The sequence below is a fragment of the Chanos chanos genome, chromosome 1 (genome assembly GCF_902362185.1).
Source record: "Chanos chanos chromosome 1, fChaCha1.1, whole genome shotgun sequence".
Classification (NCBI taxonomy): Eukaryota; Metazoa; Chordata; class Actinopteri; order Gonorynchiformes; family Chanidae; genus Chanos; species Chanos chanos.
In genome coordinates, this window is record NC_044495.1 from 11,262,109 (window position 1) to 11,283,854 (window position 21,746).

General features: G+C 41.1%; 1 protein-coding gene across 2 annotated transcripts; it reads right to left on the reverse strand.

Moving 5' to 3' along the window:
* Nucleotides 1-1,259: 1,259 nt before the first annotated feature.
* Nucleotides 1,260-20,517, reverse strand: dicer1 (dicer 1, ribonuclease type III). 2 transcript variants are annotated; one of them, XM_030781691.1, is made up of 29 exons: nucleotides 20,431-20,517; nucleotides 17,155-17,214; nucleotides 16,359-16,471; nucleotides 15,781-15,971; nucleotides 15,264-15,426; nucleotides 14,775-14,899; nucleotides 14,447-14,581; nucleotides 13,866-14,026; nucleotides 13,468-13,636; nucleotides 12,791-13,263; nucleotides 12,568-12,700; nucleotides 12,220-12,462; nucleotides 11,979-12,133; nucleotides 11,713-11,845; nucleotides 11,448-11,523; nucleotides 10,457-10,596; nucleotides 10,039-10,218; nucleotides 9,625-9,838; nucleotides 9,322-9,475; nucleotides 9,046-9,228; nucleotides 8,848-8,953; nucleotides 8,473-8,648; nucleotides 7,246-8,065; nucleotides 6,314-6,466; nucleotides 4,155-4,986; nucleotides 3,658-3,926; nucleotides 2,726-2,888; nucleotides 2,472-2,547; nucleotides 1,260-1,516 (listed from the first exon to the last, which is right to left on the reverse strand). In XM_030781691.1, exons 4-29 carry the CDS (start codon nucleotides 15,892-15,894, stop codon nucleotides 1,351-1,353), a joined length of 5,712 nt encoding a protein of 1,903 aa, XP_030637551.1. In that variant the 5' UTR covers nucleotides 15,895-15,971; nucleotides 16,359-16,471; nucleotides 17,155-17,214; nucleotides 20,431-20,517; the 3' UTR covers nucleotides 1,260-1,350. The 2 variants fall into 2 exon arrangements, with proteins under 2 accessions (XP_030637551.1, XP_030637558.1); XM_030781698.1 differs by lacking the exons at nucleotides 16,359-16,471; nucleotides 17,155-17,214; nucleotides 20,431-20,517 and adding an exon at nucleotides 6,178-6,198 and having other exon boundaries at nucleotides 4,155-4,971; nucleotides 15,781-15,903.
* Between the last annotated feature and the right edge of the window lie 1,229 nt (nucleotides 20,518-21,746).

The following is a 21,746-nucleotide window of genomic DNA, read 5'->3' on the forward strand; positions in this document are numbered from 1 at the left end:
TGACTTTGGTAAGTGACGCGAGTGAAGTACAAGTTATCTAGTAAAATATTGTTGTGTCCTAAAGACTGTAGGTAAAGGTGCTGTGTGTCTTACAGAAGTATCCAATTCTTACAAAATCTGCAGCATAGTTCCCAAGTGATATGTCTTCTTTTTTTTTCTTTTTTTTTGTCAAAATATCAAAACTAAACAAGTCAGTCAGTCAGTGGAGACTGCTCTAATGCTCATAATGACCATCAAATAAATGTCATCATTATCGGTATCAAAAGACATTACTGAGCCCAAAGTAGCAACTTAGATCATAATAAACATTTAATATTGTTCTTTCTATATAGAATTGGTAGTTTTATAACATTTATATAATTCATCCAGTTGGCTCTGATAATACATCGCTACACAAGCATGCATCCTCAAGTGCTGTTAAAAACAATTTCACTTACAGTAATTGGGAATGTTGAATTGCTATCCATGACACAGGATATGAGGGAGGGTCTTTATCAAGAAGGCAAAAAAAAAAAGAAAAGAAAAGAAAAGAATGTCCTTATATGATTTGATGTTGATCTGATGAAATGTTCAAGATTAAGTTCAAAACAAAGCGGACCCTAATGAGATAAGTGCAATAATGATTAAGAATACCATCTCAGGACAAACGACAACACTGGTCTTACGCCATGGTCTCCTTCTTGCGAGCTTTCTGCCCCCCCTCCCTCCTTCCCCCCCTCCCTCCTTCCCCCCCCCACCCCCGCCACAGCGCGTTAAAAACCGCTTTTAAAACTGGCACTAGTGCACAGACTGAGGAGTTTAGCGTTTTTTTTTTTTATTTGTTTGTTTGTTTTTCTTATTTAATTTATACCTTTGATTTTGACTATGTACATTCTAATACTACTTAAGCATAAGCCTCTTTATTCACTAAGACAAAGCAGAGGATATTCTCAATGATGTAAAATCTTACCAAAAAAAACAAACAAAACTGAGAAAAAGTGAGACCTGACCTTTTTTTTTCTTTTTTTTTTTTTCCCTAAACACTTGCTATAACGTTAATAAAGCACTCTTGTGATCAAACAAAGCTGGGAAGGGAAAGAAAAGTAAGAGATTGTGTTTGCGCAAAAAAAAAAAAAAAAAAAAAGGAAAAAGGAAAAAAAAAAAAGAAAAAGAAAAAAAAAATGGTTATAAATTGAACCCCACATGTACTTTTCTCTTCATCATTTTTTTTTTAAACTAATGAACGCATTTTTTTGTGTGTGTGTGTGTGTGTGTGTGTGTGATATCCCTATGTGAAACCGCTTTCACTCAGATGCCACTCTGCTGCAGAGACTGGAGTGGGGGGGGGGGTGCTTTTAGTGTGTATGAAGCTCAGTTATTCTGGACCTGAGGTTGATTGGCTTTGAGGCTGCGCAGGGCTCTGCGTGCTGCCGCTGACTTGGCTATCCGGTAGCTGCGGCCCACGCCTTTGAATTTTCCTTTCCCCACCACCTCCACCGTCACCCGCACTTTCCCGTCGTACGTCCTCTCTGCCGGGCTGCGGAAGGGAGGAACACACGGAGAACGACGGTGAGAGCTGTGTCGGTCTGTCTCTTGTCTGAGCTCCGAAAACAAATCCGGTGATTATAGAAGCTGAGACGGATGAAACTCCAAAATTTCTCAATATCATTTCAAATGAAAGATCATCGATTGATCCATTATATTCCCAATGTAAGAAAAGAAGGGGATCAAGTGGCAGTCAGAAACCCCTTCATTCTTAAATCTATTTCTACGCTATTTTGAGTACCATAACTGACATTATTTATGAGGCTAAAATATTGACGTGGATTCTCAATCATGAGTAAGAGACGCACAAACAACATGACCCAGAACAAAACCATTTCTAGATCTCAGGAACATCATTTTAGTATTGCGTAACTTTCCTAGGATCTTTATGATCAAAGCAACACAAGAGGGCCTTACAGCAATGGCACAGAGGGCAGTACAGCAGTGACTGCGCTGGAAAGCAGATTTGGGATATTTAAGGAGACACCAGTTCAGTTAGAATTAAACCTCAGTTCCCTATTCTTTTCCTTTCTCTAAACAAACTTAAATCTTACAGGAATCATAGATTCGCAGCACAGTGACCAATTTATCCAGCAAATGGTTCGTAAAACTTTAACAGGGGGATCAGGGGTTTCAGGCCTAGAGCTGACATTGGGTTTTTGTCAGCGAGGAGGATGAACTTAAGGCCCACACTGAGCTGACAATCAGTCACAGAGAAAGTAAATCGCAGAACTGATTGCCCCTACCATACACTTCTCTTCCCACTGGATGATGTATTCTCATCCACCTTCAAATGCTTAAAGAAGATGCAAAGTTTACGAGGCAGACATAATTTGGTCCTTTTCTAAACAAAATTAACCCCTGCAAACATAACTCTCAGATGGGTATAATTAACTGTGTGTAACCTAGACTGATGCAAGACTACTGTAGATGGACAAGACTCCCACCTGAACTTTGCAGTCTCCGGCTCCATTTCCAGCAATTCACGCACAGGAGAGCGAGGGACGTTAGCTGAAAATTTCTCTGAAAATAAGCGAAAACAAAAACAGAACTTTTCAATATGGCATTTCATCATACACACAAAAATTGGGACATATGAAAATTACAGAACTTAAGGTCCTCACTGCATGAGCTGACAGACAATCAAAGAAAAAATAAATCATAGAACCGATTCCCCCCACCATACATCTCTCTTTCTTACCTATAAGTGGCCTCATCATTGGATAATACACTTGCCAAACAGTCTCCAGGGACATCTTGCTGTCCATGTAAATTGCACCAGCTAGTGATTCAAAGATGTCCCCCATTGCTTTAGGGACTTCAATGTCTTCTTCTTTCTCTTCATCTTCTTCTGATCGGCGGAGCTGAAAGGCAAAAAAGTGATTTGTTTTTTTGCTTGTTGTTTTCTTCTGTAAAAGAAAAATCAATGTTTTCTCACAGGAGAAAAATCTGTATCTATCAACATGATGTCTTCCATATCAAACTAATTGTGGCCCCAAAAAAAGAAAAAACAGGTAAGCGAAAAAAAAACAAACATTTTATCGATATAAAAACAACAAACTCGCTCAAAAAAGTACAGTGAAATCGTGGTCAGTAATACTAAACACAAATTTTCCACACTAAAAATTCACCTCCCTGCAGATAGGTTGAAAATTGGTCATACAACATTTCTCCAAACATGATCTGTCCTCAATTATTCTCAACATTAAACATAACAAAAGCCCTATCTGTTGTGCTCTGGCATATAATGGGACACACTGTTGCCCAGCTATGTAATTAGGGGGAGCCTAACTTATTTTAATGAATTTGTCTTTCCTCTTACTGTATCCAATGTTGTCCCTGAGGCATAAAAAGCTTTCCAGTCAAACAAGACTAGATTCAGTGCCAAGATAAACATATCCAAATAAATTGAATCCAACCGCATTTTTCCTACACTAAAAAAACATTGCAAACACAGAACAGATTCATAATGATCACCCATATTCGGCATGACATTCTGAGTTCTGTTAATTTTCATAAAATAAATGCTTATATCTATACGCTGGCAATTGGATACAGCAGGGCACACAACGGGGATTCATAATTTTTCACTGCCTGATAACTTTTACAGATGATTTAGGATGAATAGCTTACCTCAGAATCCATCCCTTGCATTTCATTCTTTTCCAGCTGAAATTGCACAAAATCATCAATTACGTGGAACAGCTCGGGTGAGACGGCTTTGAAGTACTTGTGGTAGTCATACTTGACTGCAAGGGAAGCAAATATGGTGTTGTTGACGAGCGCAGAGCGCAAGTCAGTAAGCACGCCAGGCGAATGCTGACGTGGATCTTCGTAAAGGTGCTTGGTTATGAGGTAGTCTAAAATTGCATCACCAAGGAACTCCAACCGCTGGTAACAATCTGCCAAGAGTTTGGGATCGAGTCATCAGCATGAGTCAACTACAAATCATTTCAACATGAAAACTATCACCACAAAATGCTGGCATAAACAAAGAATGTTTTCAAGACCTACAATACTACTTATTAAAGCCATGAACCGGTCATTTTTGTTTTAATCTCGCTTAGTTAAAGGTAAAAACTGCGAACACCCTGAGCCTAATGACCGCAGACCAGAACTAACCCACTTACCAGTAATGGTGTTGTAATGGTATGAGGCATGAGTGAAAGCCTGCAGAAGGTAAGCTTTATTTTTAAAAGTGTAGTTTATCTTCTTCTCGAAGTTCTCGAAGCCAGAAATGAGGTGATTGAGGGTGCGTTCAGCATCCGGATGGTCGAACATGCAGCGTGGCGGGATTTTAAGCCAGCCGTACTGCAGCTCCATGGGACAGTCAGTCAGAGCATTGGTCGCGTGGTCCTCACGTCTTTGCTTCTCCACTGGAAGTACCTTCAAGCCCAGAGAGCACAAGAACATCTGGGCTGCCCTCTCTCCGCAACTGGTAAGGTAGCATCCCAGGAGGGCCTCCACGCAGTCGGCAATGCTCTTGTCGGCGATGCACTGCTCCGTGTGGAGGTCGTAGGAAATGGACTGCTTGCCCATGTCCGTGCCGCAGTTCTCCTCCGAGGGGTTCCAGAAGCCCACCACAAAGTCATCTTCTTCTGCTGCCTTGCTGGGGTCCAGATAGCACATGGCATCCCAGGAGCTGTAGTCAAACTCGTCTGGAGCGTCAGAAGGGAAGTGGGCATTGGGGACTGTGGGTTTCTTAGGGGGCTTCCATTCGTAGTTGGCTTCTGCCGGCTGGAAGCTGCTGAGAGAGATCTTTTTGCCGAAAGCACCTGAGCCAATGAGCATGTTATCGATGAACTTGATGTGCTCCTGGTAATATTCCAGGTCATCCTCGACGTTCACCTCATCCTTGGGCTCTTTCCACACGAGCCCCACATCTTCCACCTCATCTTCGATCTCACCTTCATCATCATCGTAATCCTCATTGGTTCGTCCATTAGCCTGATCCTCTTTATTCTGGTAAAAAAAAAAAAAAATTAACCTTTAAACATACGAACGATCTCCTCAGGATGAGGGGAAAAAAGTTCTTATTGATGCCAATGCCTCTAAAGGCCAATGACTTCAAGCAGTGGTCAAGATCCATGATGGGGATATGGAAAGATTATATCTAACTGAAGAGCTTCAGTTAGACCACAGTATTAGGGGCAGCTTAGGGCTGGCTTTGAATGTGTTAGGAACACTGGCACTGACCAGCATGAGTCACACTCGTCATGCAACTCGATAGCTGACACGCATTCTAAATATCATCTTTATTTCATTAACAACACATTAAGTTGACCATGTGGGAAAATTTCAAATGCACATTCATTACAATGTTAATACAACTGACATCTAATATTGTAATAACACACAGTTCTGACACTTAAAATTACACTGCCGCGGGTGATTTCAGCACACTCTTCACATACACATGCACACCACAAACCACACAAAGCAACCCAGAATATACTGCCAGTCTCCAACATGCCCACTGAACGTTAGAAAAATGTCAAGTATCTGGTGCTGAATTTTGTTCAAGCTTATTTTGCTTATCTTTACTCATCACATTCAGCTTGAGGATTTAAAAGACATTAAAACACACGCTAGAGTACAATCAAGATTTAAGAAAAAGTCATTACGCAAACTAAAACAAACTGAGGTCTGTTCATGTACATAAATTACGATACGCACAAGCATCTACAATTTTCATTCGGGCTTAACAAGTTATATGTAACCAAAAGCAAGTGACAACAACAGCCTGTGAAATTTATGGACCTCTACTTCAGTAGTTCTTTCTTTTTGAATGAGCTCAACTGCGACACATATTTGCATAGCAACTCAAAAGATCTGTTGAAGTAGTTTGAAATTGTAACGTAATTTCTTACTGAAACCTATGCGATTCAGTGTCTCTGCCAGGATCACCTATTAAGAAGCTAAATAAGTAGGACTTCAAAAAACTAGTCTTAAACAGCACCTACAGTGATACTGATAGAAAACAGATATTAAGCATGTGTGTACACACATCTGCATGAGTACTGTCATGCAAAAAAAGAAAAAAAAGAAGAAAAAAAAAAAAAAAAACCTCTGGCCTCTGCCCTACAGTAAACTTCACCCAAGAGGATAAACCTGCCCTCTAGAGGCAGAAACTGAGAACGCAACAATAGCAACCAACATGATATGTTTAGAATACTAAGCAAACAACCGCTATCCAACTGAGCATAAGGACACGTTCTAATACAGGGGATACTACATCAATCCAAATGCCAGTTAATAAACAAAAACAGGACTTTTTCAGTAGACATACCTCATCTGAGTCCCACTTGTCTGTACTGCTTTTGTCTTGGTTTACAACGTAGCCCGGAGGCAGCCAGTTCACTGGTGGATCAAAGATGGACACCACCATTCGACTAGGCAGGCCTTTCTTCTTCCCCAGGCGATACAGGTTACAGTTGCTGACCTATGAATGAACAGAAAAATACACTATGCCTTACTGTGTTAACTTTTGTCCAAAAGAGTCACTTGTCCACCGAATCTCACCAAACACGTGCAATGACAAAAAAAAAAAAGAGTGATAAAAAAAAGCTCATTATCTGCATACGACTTGAATGTGTACACTCCCGACTGTCGACTAGGGGTGCTGCGATTCATTTAACCCTCGATTCAGCACTTCTGTTTTTGAGTCACAGTTAGCACGAATGTTTTTTAGAAAAACTGGAGAACTGAACAAAAAAAAAAAAAATCATTATTTTGTTTATATGGTAAACATGTCAGTCTAAACTAACGACAAACGGCTCATGTGACATAGTTGTTGATTCAAATGGAAAAAGGGAATCTGCGACTTTGATTGTCAGCGGACTTCTCTCCATGTCTGGCTTACTTCCACACCAACCACTGTCGTCAACGCTGTTTAGCTTAGCCAGCAACAAATCATAAAATAATGCGTCATTAGAAAGAACATTTTGAATGAATTAGTCAAACAATGCGCCAACTGCTGTAGGCTGCAACATTACTTAGATATTTGAGAGGCATAAAGTACACCCTGTAGGATGCGTAGACAGTGTCGAATTATTGTACAGTACGATTAAAGCTTTAGAAATCCATTTGTTTCAGAATGTAACAAGAAATCTAAGTACCACGCAGTACAGCGGAACAGTAGGAATAAGTGTACTGTTAGACCCCAGCTGTCAATATAATACAAACAAACTCTCGTGCGTAAATGTGCCTGCCAGTACTAACTTTTTTGCTCCTCATGTAGGATAGTCGTCCTTCGTGGGCATCGGGATATGTGCAGAACAGATAGGTGGTGATGGCATGTTTGAGGAAAGAGTCTCCGAGCATCTCCAACCTCTCCAAATTAAAACCATCGCTGGCGTTGGAGAGGGTCAAGGCCTGTAGAATGAGGCCTGGGTTAGGGCCCAGAGTTTTTGGAGATTCGCCTGCCGGGTCCACCAGGGCAGCCATAGCCTCAGATGCTTCTGAAGACACTGACGAAGGTGCTGTGGTGCTGGTTGCCATCTGGATCACTCGGCAACAGTCTGAGGTAGGTTTTTTCACATGTCTATCACGGAGGTCTGAGTTCCTGTCCAGAGTACATTCATTGCTGGCCTGGGACCGGTTCTCAATGCTGTGAGAGGGCTGCACAGGAACTGAGGTAGTGGTTTGTGTCGATAGTTCGCTCTCAGGTGAGCAGAGCTGGGAGCATTGGCAAACATCACGTCCATCGAGGTCACCTTTGTCACCGCGGTCGCCCCCTGTGCCGTTAGTGAGGGTCCGGGTACAGACGCAGCTCGTCCTGTCTTTGTCTTGTGATTGGCGAACGGTCGTCGGGAGCTCACGGGGCTCTAGCTTTTCGTCTGGTACGTTGCAGTTCTCACATGAGGAGGCGCCCGTTTGGGGCGCCAAGGCTTCCATACTACAGCCTTCTTGGGCAGTGTGTTCGGAGGCTGAAGGCGTGCCAAGCTTACACTGATCATCGTCTTCTGTGCATGTACTGGGGCATGAAATGAAAGCCTTGCTGTCAATGGATTTCTTCCATCCAAAATCCAAATTAGGATACCTGAATCGTGAAAGAAAAGCGATTGCAAAAACAATGAATGCAGAGTTAAGACACAGAAACAATGTTGCTCCAAAGTGTTTTCTCTACAATAAGAAATGCCTTGATTAATCTTACATTACATTATATTTATTCATTTAGCAGATGCTTTGATCAAAAGCGACTTCAAAAGACAGGCAGAATACAAACCAAACACACAGCCAACAAGGAGCTGTCTGATGCAATATATGAAATACAATATTAAAACAAGAGGGGCTAGGCCATCACTACTAAAGCTCATAAAGGGCTAGTCATAGAAAATTCACAAAACATTAATTACGTGTGTTTTGAAGGGGGTCAGTTTGGCCCTTAACAATGAGTGCTTTGTGACAGATGTAGTTTTCTGACAGATTTCGTTTTTTGGGACAAACCTGAAGTCAGGGGGCAGGGTCAGAGCGCCCACGCCGGCGTCAATGGCCGTCTGAGCACGAAGCTCCTCTGCTGTCAGAAGGCAGTGAAGTCGGTAGAGTATGCTGGGAAGGCAAACAGCTTTCCTCCACAGGGAGGCAGGAATTGGGTGAATGGCACAGAGTTCTGGTACTAAAATCTAGCGACACAGAGTGAGGAAAAACAAAACAAACCATTTTTATGTCACGTCATTCATAGACTTTCATAACGGAATTAACTCACATTGATTGCTCTCCACAGGGAGACAAGGAAAACAAGCGTGCGTAATGTATGATTACACACACACACAGAGTTTTCTGTAATCACAATTAGCGTAGATCTCAGTCTAAGATTATTACCTGTTTATTCTGTAGGCTCTCCCACTTGGCCTTCCTCTTCTCAGCGCTGCTCAGGGGCAAGGCCTTCCCCTTCTGATTAAGGTGCCGGGGAGTTAAGAGGTTGAGTCTGCAGAAAAAACACATTCCCACAGTGCTTGTCAACAATTCAGTAGATGAAAGCACAAATGCAAGACATCTTGTCCATTTGCAACCGGTTACCGTGAGGATGTGTGGTCCACGTCCAGAAGGGGCTGGTCAAGGTTGGACAGGTCCAGGTTGTACTTGGTTTTATAGTACTCAGCAAAGGTCTCGTATTCAGGTGAGGGGAATTTACTGAGTGGTGTGAGGTCCGTGTAGACGTCAGCTACATAAAACCGGTGTGGCTGGTCAAAGTTACGATACCTAGGAACAAGTTCCGGTCTAGTGAGATGCATATCTTAGAGGCCGACAGTATTTTATAAAATGCACGTACGATAAAGCGTGATTTATCTTAACCTTGGAATGATAACGGCATCTTGGTAGTCCTCCAATCTGAAAGTGAATGGGTTTTCCTTAGTATACTGAGTGTTAGGAATGCCAATGCGTGCTTCGGACTTTTCAATGTCTTCCATGAACTTAAAGTCCATATCCAAAGTATTGGAATTCTCAACTGGAAACATAAAAAAAAAAAAAAAAAAAAGGCAGCATAAATTTGAATGACAAAATGGTTTCACGCTAGATTTACATACCACTACGCTGACAGTTAAATGCCCAAACTGATGCATCAAAAAACATGGCGCAGCAATTCGTGCTACTGACCGACATTGAGAGGTAGAACACAGTAGGCTGAATCAGCCTCAGTGGGCTTGAACTCCAGTGCGGGTTTCTCCAGCCGGAGGATGTGAGAGAAGATGTACTGGTGCAGGCGCGTGATAAGCTCCAGCTGCTGGGCAGTCAAAGTGAAGCCTGCCTTTTGCAGCTCAATAGAGATGGTCACCTCACCAGAGCGTGTGTACACAGGGAAATGGGGGATCTGGAGAAAGGTTCGCATGGAGAATTTTCCATCTTAATCACTCTTGAGAGGATCTGACGGGACATTCTTGACTGACTTAACAGCATACGAATGGCACTTCCCTTGTGGTCTAAATCATTAAACTGACCGTAAACAGACGTTACACTTAAGGCAGATGTTTCTAGATTGTAGAAAAGCCTCCGATCTTGAGAAACATTTACCCGAGGTATTGGTTTAGCTGTCAGTATGCCGAAACACCTGGTGGTGTCCTCAGGAGGGTAGAGCTTTCTCCTCCGAAAGTTGAGCTCATCAGGCAGAGGGGTGGTCAGAACCATCCCTATCACGTACAGGTAGTATGACTGCTCAGGAACAGGGTAACTGTCCCGAAGACATGCTGGTATCTGAGGAAACATACATATGTCTCAAATTTATGGTTCCATCGATAAACTGAAAATTTCACCGACAAGATTTCAGCTTAGTAGGGAGTAATCTGTAATAAGACACTTCAAATCCATAAAAAGACATAGTTAAATGTCTATCATCCCTTCCTGCATTCACTATATGGCATGAGGTCCCTCACAGCACTGTTGCCTGCATGGTGAACGTATAAAGTAATCCTGAAACACGTGATGCACTCACGGCTTTTGGGTAGCACTGTCTCCTCTTGGTGGATCCGGGCCTGCCTGGTACGTTTGTCTCCTCTTCATCATGCAGGTCCAACTCTTCCTCATATTTCACTGTCTCCTTTCCCACTGGCATTAAATGATCATCCAACTCACCTGGTGAAGATGGCAATGTGTATCAGTGGAGAGAATTCACTCTGAGAATACAGTCGGCCCTCCACTTTCGCGGGGAAATGGAAAACCATGAATATCTCTAGGCCCCCCCCCCCAAACCTTAACTCTTCATACTGTAACCTATATTTATGGTAGTAAATGATAAAACAGATTAATGATACATAATTTTATGCATTTATGACGTATGACTAAACTTTCTTTAGCTTTCTTTATGTTGCACACTTAAAAAAAAAAACATGTCTGAAAACAAGTGTGTTGATATGTTTTCTTCATTTATTCTTCTAACAGCATAAAACTACACATCACTCCGACATTTTCTCTCGCTCTGTACTCTCTTCTCTTAAGTTTTATTTCTTCTACGCAAACTCTCTACTATACAGTCAAGAACCTCACTATGGCACTCACTGATTTCCTCTTCTCTTAAAGGTACAACAGCAAATTACATCTAAATGCGAAAGCATGAATAATAACGCAAAAAAAAAAAAAGTCTACAACATCCTGGAGGGGACACAAAAAGTACAATTATGGGGGGTGCACCACGTTTACATTTTCTAGTCTACACACGTCATCTGCAATTTTTCCCCAGTAGGTCGTACAACACCGAAAAAAAAATTCCCATTTAATTATTGATGGCAAAGTCGCGAATAATCAAATCCACAAAAGTTAAACCTGCGAATATGGAGGGCCGACTGTACATGTCCACACATGCACATAAATGAATGATTAGCACAAAAATGTCAGTCCTTCAGTGGTGATTCCTCACTGTTGATAATTAAAAAAAAAATTAAGTCACAACAATGGATATTATGTTTTTACATATTTAAATGGCATACCTATTTTGTGAAGTTTTTCACAGCAAAGAAGCGCTACTGCTTTCTCAGAAAGTCTTGCACAGCTCATCATGGGCCCCTGCAAAAGACAGAAAAAAAGCACACGAAACATATTTATCACACAAACCATTTTACAGTTTCATCTCTCATACAAACAACTCGAAAATGAACATGATTATAAACAATAAAACTCCCTATGAAATGAAACAATACATTACAGCTGAAGAAAAGACCATCTAAACAGGAAATATTCATAACCAACACTTACTGTGACTGGCTCTCGAAGAGGAGAGTTGATGGGAAGGAAGAGAGTTGATTGATAGCTACCAGTCTTGAGCTCCGCAGTCTTACACTTGGGTGCCAGGTGAGTAAAAGGGTCACTGGGAAGTCTGGCACAGTATCTGCAAAAGACACGACGTATTACTTCACAATCAACGGGAGATTAAACAGGAGACCCTGCCAAAATTTTGTTCTTTGTACGAACAATCGACATTTAAAGGCACGCTAGCAGTCTCGGTGGAGGGGAAAAATTACCTGTTGACGTGCCCTATTGCTGTGTTAATAGTAACCCGAGGGCCTCCATCTTCAGAGCGCAGGACATAAGGTGGAAGAATGTTGTCATCATCTACCACGGGCTCCATTTCAAACTCATTACACTCAGCTGATTTGGAGCACTTATTTCTAAGGATCTGTCAAAAGAAAGATACGTTAATATACGTCAATGTCATTAAGCCGCCTTCTGGAGGAAGACTGTCTCGTTCACGTCTTTGTTTACCTTCTCTATAGCCTTGTAAGTTTTGAGATCCTCTTCAAATGCCTTTGTTCGTTCGCTGTCTGCCAACATGATGTAATTGGAGACTGGAGCCCGTGCCCGACCTTTGGATTGCACATAGGACCTGTACTCGGTTGGCAAGTCAAACCGAACCACTAGATTGCACTTTGGAATATCCACCCCTTCCTCCACAATGCTGGTTGCAATAAGCAAGTTGGTTTCATGCGCACGAAATTTGCGAAGGACCTGTGAAACAACGGTAAGTGTTTGAAGACAATGAATTGATTTGAAATTCAGGAGAAACAGAACAACTTCTTCGAGTGTCCCTGTCCAATGTTATTCACCACTTACCTCCTCCTGCTTCCTGAACTCCACCTCCATCTGCTTGTTGCGAGGCTGGTTCTTGCCAATGCTGTGGCCTGTGATGAAGTTGCTGCTGATATAGGCTAACTCTGGATCCTGCTTTCCAGCCTCTTTAATGAGCCTATAAAAGTCAGAAGTGTTTACATGGAATAAAATTCATTATGTACACTGTCCAGCTTAAAAGAGAAAAACTACTGATACCAAAACTAACCGATTTAAAACAACTGCCGTGTATCGCCGCTCAACAAAGATGATCCCACAGAGTATGTTGGTGAATGGCGACGGGAAGTTGGCCTCGGACTTTTCCTTGACTTCAACCTCCTCGTCTTCATCTTCGTCTTCCGAGTCGCTCCAGGAGACATAGTTGTCCTGGTTGCGGTTATTGTACCACTCCACACTCTCAAACTGCTGGCGCTCAAAGGGCTTGTATTCTCGAAGGATTTCCAGAAGTTTCAGAACCTTGGGTGTGACGAACTTCAGATCCAGAGAGGCCGGGGAGAAATGCTCCTCACACAGCGCGTGGATCTTCCTCAGGATGGTGTCAGTAAAAAGCAGGAACTTACGGTTGAGCTCCTCTTGCTCGTGCTTGATGTACTTCTGCAGCTCTCGCACCATAATCCCCGCTGCTTTGTCAGCACACCAAGGCCCCAGCACAGTCAGTACTGCCCTGCAATCACTCAGCACCTGAAAACAACCCAGGACTTCAGAGTTTAGTCCAAGAGACCTTTCCAAATGAGCAAGTGAAGACATGCAAACCACATGTAGGTCTAATCAGTAAGTGCCAGATGGTTATTGTTTATTGGGATGCTTCCAGCTGCAAAAACGTCTTTTTCAAGGGTATTTAAATCTCAATCTAAGAATCTGAAAAGAAATCTTGAGTGTATAAACCTGTTTGGAGATGAAGGTTGGGTCTTTGTCTTCTCGATGTGCAGATACATTGCAGTCATTAAGAAAATGAAGAGCTTCATCCAACTCGCTCAGAAGGCGCTGTGAGAGCCCACTCTTGTCCTGGTAAGCTCCACAATCCAAGACCACCTCACGAGGCTGGGATGCATATCTGTGACCACAACAAACCGTCAACAATATAATCCCCCAGTGAACAGTCTGTGACATCATTCTCACACTTGTAAAGAAAAAGAAAAAAAACCCCTCTACAACTGATAAACAGTATTTTCAGCATGTTCATTTCAAAAGAGACATTTAACAATGGCTGAAAATATGTTTTCTTCTATCTTTCATTTCAGCGTCAGCGTAATATAAGAAAATACTCAGTTTAATGAATGTACCTATCCAACACAACAAGATCAGTGGCAGTTTCTGCATTGCTTTTCAGAATCCTCTCAAGATTTTGGATCTTCTCCTCCAGGTCACAGGGATCACATTTGCCGTTTAAAATGGAAGCTGTCAGACCCAGAATCCTGGGACAGCTTGGAAACCCCTCGCATATCTGCAAGCATATGATTAAAATTACACTGAAATTCCAGAGCACTGTATTGCACTCAAAAGAAAATAGCTTACAATCTGATGGTCTAAAGACAAAATTGCATAATTAACTTTTTCATCATCTGAATGTTCTGCATATCAGCTTATTCTTATGATATGGTGAACGAAATGTAATTCAGGTTTACATGCGTATAAGTGTTCTGCATGTCATGTACCCGTCCATATTTCCCTATGCTACCTACTATAGGTCTAACAAATTCAATGGCAAGAATTAAATACATGTCCATTAAGACTCTCAGCTGGATTCACATCCTTTTTTGCATTTCTTTAGGATGACAGCTAGATGAAACTTTTATTATCGTATTCTATACAATGATGGATGTGATTACCAAGCTACAACTCTATGCACAGACTGCAATTTCACCTTCATTATCTCCCGATAGGGATGGTCCGTGATTGCAAGGTGACATTCATCAAAAACCACCAGGTTGATTTTTGATAGTGGCAAGACTCTATTCTTCAGTACATGTAGAAATATGTGGCATGTCATAACAAGCACCTGTAAGAATAGAAATTATGGAAAAGAGGTAGGTTGCATGAGGAGTCGTCACACAGGCCTGAAAAGATTACAGCATGACATTTCAACAAAAAGATTGAATCTGCTAGCAATTCAAATAACACCTTGGAATTCATCAGTGTTTCTAAGTGTGTTCAAAAGCAGCGGAAAACTTTTCTTGGCTGTGTAATCACACCTGATTTTCCATTATTTCTTGGCTCCATTTTTCCTCCGTCCACAAAGCAGTGTTCTCTGTATACTCGCCGACTTGTAGATCTGAATGGGTCCTAACAGTAGCCGCTTGCTGAGCCACAGACGGTGCTAAAACACACACACACACACACACACACACAAAAATGTCAAAATACTATTATAAAGCCTCTTGAACAAAACACATGTAAGGTTATCACAAGCAATCCTGCAACTCTTCAAGCTTTACTGCTTTTCATTTCAATGTCAGCAGATGTTTCCTGCCGTGTCGTAAGCCTTGAAAACCAATGATGCTTCAGAAGAACAAGGCGGCAAAAAAAAAACAAACAAAGAAAAAAAAAAAAAAGGAATGTGACAGTTACAGTGACACACCACACTGGCAGCTGAGCAGCACAAACAGGCAGATTCACTCAGGATGCTGTTAAGTGCAAAGACTGAAGTGTAACAATGCATCAGCATACAGTACTTTCCCCACCTGCATTCACCAAGAAAACGGTCCTTTTCCCGTTTTCTCTGAAGTCTCCACGGATTTGGTGGGAGAGCTCTTTTGTTAGGAGTACTGCAATAAAAGTCTTCCCTGAGCCAGTATTTAAGCAGACAATAGTATTGTGTTCAAGAGCTGCTTCGAGAAGTTCAACCTGTTAGGAAGAGGAAAAAAAAAAAAGAGTATCAGCATTTTCATCATTCTAGGGCCTACATGCATGGTTATCCTTGTTGTTCAAGTCCTACAAAAAACATCCCTCCACATGCAGCATCAGTTTGCTTACACCAAACCAACATGTGTACAGCAGGCATGCTGAGTGCTGCTTGGGCTTAGTAATCTCCATAGAACACATTTCCAATTGCTCTGAAAAGAACATGGCCAACTATCACAGTATTATGCAAATATCCTTAGGGCATCTTTGCAAAATTAAACCTGGTTCTCAGTGGATTCTCCCAGGTTGCATTAAAGTTAAAAATACAAATGACCTTGAGTTCTCCTGAAGACTTACCTGATATTTCCTTGGTGTATATATGTTGTCATGGATAGCTTCCTGTTGCCACGGGAGACCAAAGAAAGGCCCCATGGGTGAGGAGGCAGGGGTCACCAGCTGTAGTCCTGCCATGTTAAGGGTTTCTTAAGCAGGGGGAGCCTCCAGTCATCCAGTGTTTATCTCATATCATCATGGTCTCCTAGAGCTTACTACACAGGGAAAACCAGAACCTTTTAATATACACAGAGTAACAAAGCAATTTCACAGCACAGGGCTGTTGCGCTTACGGCCCTCCGACTTATCGAGTACATAAACCAGGTCCCATTGCTATGAAAACAGCTGGCCTATTCTTAACATACAATGCATCACTAAAAATGCACTGTCCTTGGATTTAGGCTGTCAGATATTAATGAGGCCAAAAGAACAACCGGTATCTCCTAGATCGCAAAAGCATTATTTAGCCTCTAGCTGTAATCTCTGACTGAAGCGTTTTAAGTTTTACCAGTACAGACTAACTCGCTCTATCCAATTGGCTGTTTCGCCCTTTCACTACACTACAGCCGTGTGAGAGTGGAGAGTATGAGGAGTCTACTCACAGATTGGGTTTTCAACACTCTGCTGTGTGTCCTGGGAGCACTTATTCTGGGCTTCATTATCAGTGCTCTTCAATCAGCTCATGCTCTTCCCCCACCGTCACTGTACTATGGGGCTATGATGGGGTAAAAACACATATATGTGAACAATAGTGTTGTACATCAGGTTTTTTTCTGTTTTGTTTCAATCTTTCTCACCTTGTAGCATCTTTTGTCCTTGTCCTTAGCTATTTTGGTTGCATGTGTAAAACTCACTTTATCATCTTATGTGTTAGGAAATGATATTAATGAATGCCAACTGGCAGGGAGTGCTTTCAAGTGGTAGTCCACTATAAATTAAGTTAGTGTTAGCACTTCTATTTATTAAACCCCATGTCTGTCAAAAGCATTATTTTGGGGTTTTTGCATACATGTCTTCTGTAACGAGTTAGCTGCTACTGCATGCTATTAGCTTTTCCCAAATGTATCCCATATACATTTGTGCTAAATTCTTAGATTCAATAAGACTTTGATTAAGACTTTGCCATATCTGATGATGTTGATGTGCTTATGAAGACCTCTGTTTTTGGCCCACGGTCATTTAATCATTTTGGAGTGCCAAACAACTTTCAGCGGCAGGCAACAGCATACAGTAGACACAGATGAAAAAACCAAATTAAAGTTAAACAGTCCTGGGGGTAAGTACAAAAAATAACCTCAACTCCATTGATGGGAGTGCACTTTTTTAATAGCAGTGGCAAACAGACAAAATTTCATTCATATTTATGGTATGGTATGTTTAGTTTAGGAACAGTTTTACCTTAAATGCAACTGCTGAGCCTTCACAGCCTGAGTTAATGATCCTTTTAATGAACTGAAACTAAAAGTAGAGGGAAAAAAACAACATAAGAACATAAGACAGCTTACAGGCAAAGGGAGGGCAACTGAATTTGGATGACAACTGGCTTGTCAACACATTTCTGCCACTCCAAAATCAGGACCACACTTTTCTTCTGACCACCGCTGCTAAACACAGCTGCAACAAATCTCGGCAGTCATTTCAGCTCAAGTAACACAAGGCTTCATTTTTATTGAGTGAACACATTTGCTATTGGTTAAAAATCTGCCTTGAAAAGTAAGTGTTGGAGTTCATGAATCTATAATTCAACCACAGGGGTTATTTACTCTAAGATCTTAGAAATGCTGACACACATCTGCTTTGCTCTATGACATAGCCTACTCTCTGCAGGGGAAAAAAAAAAAGTCTGAATGAAAAATGATTGGCTACTTAACTGTACTTCACTTCAATAAGACTACAAAATACTGGTCGCGATTGCTAAAACGCCAAAAATTACAAGCACAGTATGATTAAATGGCTGCTTGATCATTTCCACAATATAAGAGGGTGTACAGAGCCGTATTTGAGTGTGTTTCAGTCTCCACATCACAAAGAGTGTCTTTCTTCTTCAGATTTAATGATAGCTTGTATTTCTTCCATGCTGGCCTTGCAGAAGTGAATTCTGAATCCATATGCATCATTTAACAAACCCAGATCCAGCCAAAGTCAAACACAGAAGCTAAGGTCTCCAGACATCCTGCTTAAGCCATCCTAGTCTTGCCTTGTTGAACACACAACTGCAGCCCAGACAGGCTGCATACCATAGACCCAGTCAAGGTCTAGAAAAAAAGTGGTGAGTATGACCTACATTAGCATGTGAATGGTTCTGGACGTGATGGCAGCTATGACTCTTTCAAGGGCCCACGTCAGCACCAACTTTATAGTAAGCTTCTATGCTAGCAACAGATGAAGCATACAAGAGCAGCATGAAAATGTTTTAGATTTTCAGTGAGATAAGCTATATTCTGTAACACTAAAATGAGCTCCACGTTCATGATAAAAATCTGTATGTGTGTATAAATTACTGGAACATTAATTAATGGTTAATCATTCCGTTCAGCTGGTGACATTCAAAGTTAGCTTACGGTGCTTTCTAAATCTCCTGGTGCTGGGGAGGGGACAACACTTAGGTAAGGTTTCACAAAGCAAGAAGTGATTTCAGCATCTCACAACACACAGCAGCTCAAACTTCTGACATCTTAGACTAAAACTTCACATTCAGATCAGTCAAAGGAGACAGCCCTCAACAGAGCACGCTGTGCTGCAGATCATCTGACTTGACCCAGAAAAGCAAGGGCAGGTCTCCATAACATGCATTTCACATGTATTCATAAATTCTCATCAATAATTCATCCCCGCTTGCATTACTGTCACATTCACTTGATAGCCGTTACAAAACAGCCTTGTGAACAAGAACATTTGCAGAGCATATGTGGGATAAAAGAACAGGTCCAACAGCAGATGTATTGCAGATTATGCAAAATGTCACTTGCATCTATTTAACAAACGCAATGTGAGATCTTGAGCACTTTCTTTGTCATCTGCAAATTGGCCGTCTAATTGCAATTTTTTACTTGACCTTTTATGTCCTTTTCACATAATGTATGGTGTTACTTTTTGGTTTGAAAACCTGCACGTAAAGACTCATCCAGACAAAACAGAGAGCTGATATTTAAAAAGTCTTCAGCAAATTCTCTAAATAATCCACAAAATCACAAAAGCTAAAAGTGATGCAACTTGTTCACGATTTTGAGAGCGTACACTTTTAGTTCCACAACACTGACTCCTTAAGGCCCAGACACCAGTCCACTGGGCTCAGGTTAATCAAATACCCTCCTAAATGAACTTCTTTATCAGGATAAGATTTGTATTCCTCTTCTATCCATCTATTACTCTAAAATTTACTTAAATGAGGTCTGTTTGCAAAAAATGAGATATCTCCTTGTTACTTTAGACAGATATCTGCATTCATGTAGTGAGTGCATCGCTAACTCGTAGAACCTAACCAACAGAGGCTCAAAATTTCCCTGCGCTTGGGAACACTATACATTGTTTTCCCACTGATATTAAAGAGCGCAGAGACTCCTCAACAAAGGTTATTTACATCATGAAATGCTTCCCATTACTCTCCCTCGCTACATATTCCCACTTGAAATACTTGTTCTTGGGGGGGGCGGTTAGTCAACATCTTTATTTCACACTTCTTGGCCGGCCGATCCGTTACGTTGACATGTAGCCATCTTTACGGCACACGTGTGTGGTACATATCCCTTCAAGTCTTACCTTAACATCTCTCTCATCTTAGTTACTCCGAGAATGAATATATATATATTAAGATATGTATCTACTTTTTTTTCCCAAAGCAATCTCGCTATCACTCACTCTTCCAGCATTACTGATCAATTGTGGCTTACGCCAAAAAAATTCTCAAACGTCAGCTCAGTTAAATGCAAATGTCGTAGCTAAGAAAGCGCACGAGTGCGCTGCTGTACCATTGCTATGTTTAGCCTTATTTTTAAGAAATGTGTAAGAAGATAATACAAAATTTACGTTTAACTAGATAGACATTTGGGTAAATAATGTTCGACAGATTGCAAGGAAATGCAATGATAGGCCTCACTGCGACCTTGGCCTTATGTGCTGCTTTGCTGGTGCCAGTGCTTAGCTAGCTGGGTAGCTAGTTACTGATAGACTACAATTAGCGTAGTTAATTCTGATGTACTGAATTGGAAACTAATATTACAACTATTTCGTGGGGTTTGCGTACATTTGTGCATCTGAAATCGCAGAAATAGTTAATTATTTTAATATTTCTCATTTAATTGTCAGGCTAGCAACAACACCAGCTAACTTAAATCCCATGCGTGGAGAGACGCATGTAAAACGGCACTGTCATTAAGAGAGAATGCAGTGGATAATAATGGATTTTTATTAGGTTATGGTAAAACTGCAAAGTGGCCAGCTTAAATAACATCCAGACCGATCCGTGTAGAAAATCGTAACAATCAAACAAAAAACCCACTACGAATATTTATTCTCTTATTTATACCTAGAAATGTCACCGCTTTGGCTAGCTGCTGTTAAATTGATTTTTTGGGTGCGACGACTATCAAGCTGATATTCTGTCGAAAAAATTTCCAACACCAAAACTAGCTAAGGACTTTGGGACACCATGATTGTACAGAGCAATATTCTCACCTAATTTATATGTTCTTTATTTGCCGTCTTGGTAGAAATATCTTGTTAAATCGTTTGATACTCCTTTCTCCATTCCCTCCTGCTGTTGTCAGACTTGAGAAGCTCCTGTGAAGCCAGCAGTAGGGACTTGTAGACATCGGCCAATTTACTTCCTGGTCAGAGTTTTCCAATACCAAAATAAAAGCCAAATTCAATGCTTAATTGTTTAAAATGATCTTCAAAGTTTTTATGTTGGTTTATGACATCATCCTGTTGTGTGATGAATATATTTTGAATTTAAAAATTCAAACGTAAAATCTTTACTTTAAATACGTAACGGTTGTAGCCAAGCTATAAAATGTTTGGGCAATGCTTGTTTAACTCCGTTTACAGTCTAGTATTTGGGTTAGTGAATTGTAAATCCATTGATTTAACTTCCGCCCTCTCGCAACCAAGTTTTTCGTTTAATCGACTACTCGTGTATAATTTCGAGGATATAGGGCAGATACAGGGTAATATACGTCTTTAATCTGAATAACCGTCAGATCTATGCTCAACTTGAGCTCCTTAGACATCATCTGTTGTCTCTCTCTGCGCAAGAAAGACTCCACAGAACTGGCAGAGAGAAAGAACGGGAGAGAGTTAAAAAAAAAAAAAAGTGATTTCAGAAGGACGAGGAAGAGATTCAGAGATGTTTGGGTATATCCAGCCATTTGTGAACAGTATTGTTAGTCCAAGACATGTTATTTTGACAGGGAAAGAAAACTTCCGTTAAAATCGTTGCAAGGCGTCCCGGGTTTCTCAATTATGTCCTTTAAGATTGTCCACCAATTCGGTCCTTTCAACTGTGGTCTAATTTTGAGACGACAAATTTTGTCCTGCAGCTAAAGCGGAAGATCGCTTCAGTTCAATAAAAACGGTTCTCGATACCGCTAACTATAAACTCAACAATATGTTAATTTCGTGTCGTTGAGTACACATTTCTAAATATCTGAGTGTTGGTCTAAACAGTTTTAAATTTGCTTCTGTAGTGAGCATTGCGTGAAATCCTGCCATGTTTGATATGAATTATTTACTAACTCACTGCATCTTAACCTGGTGTCTCCGCTTGGTGGCAGCATGTGCGCGTTTTGAGGTTATGATAACTGCCAACGTTAAAATACACGAATCTGCCTTTAATATAAGGTGTTTAAAGGTTTGATATTGAAAACGTGTTATAAGAAAGATGGGAGTATGAGTCTGTAACTTAATTACACTGGCTCAACAGCATAATCCTACGATTTTAAAATAACTGCGAAGAGGCTCAGCAGTTGCCAGACCCCGACAGATTTGTCTCC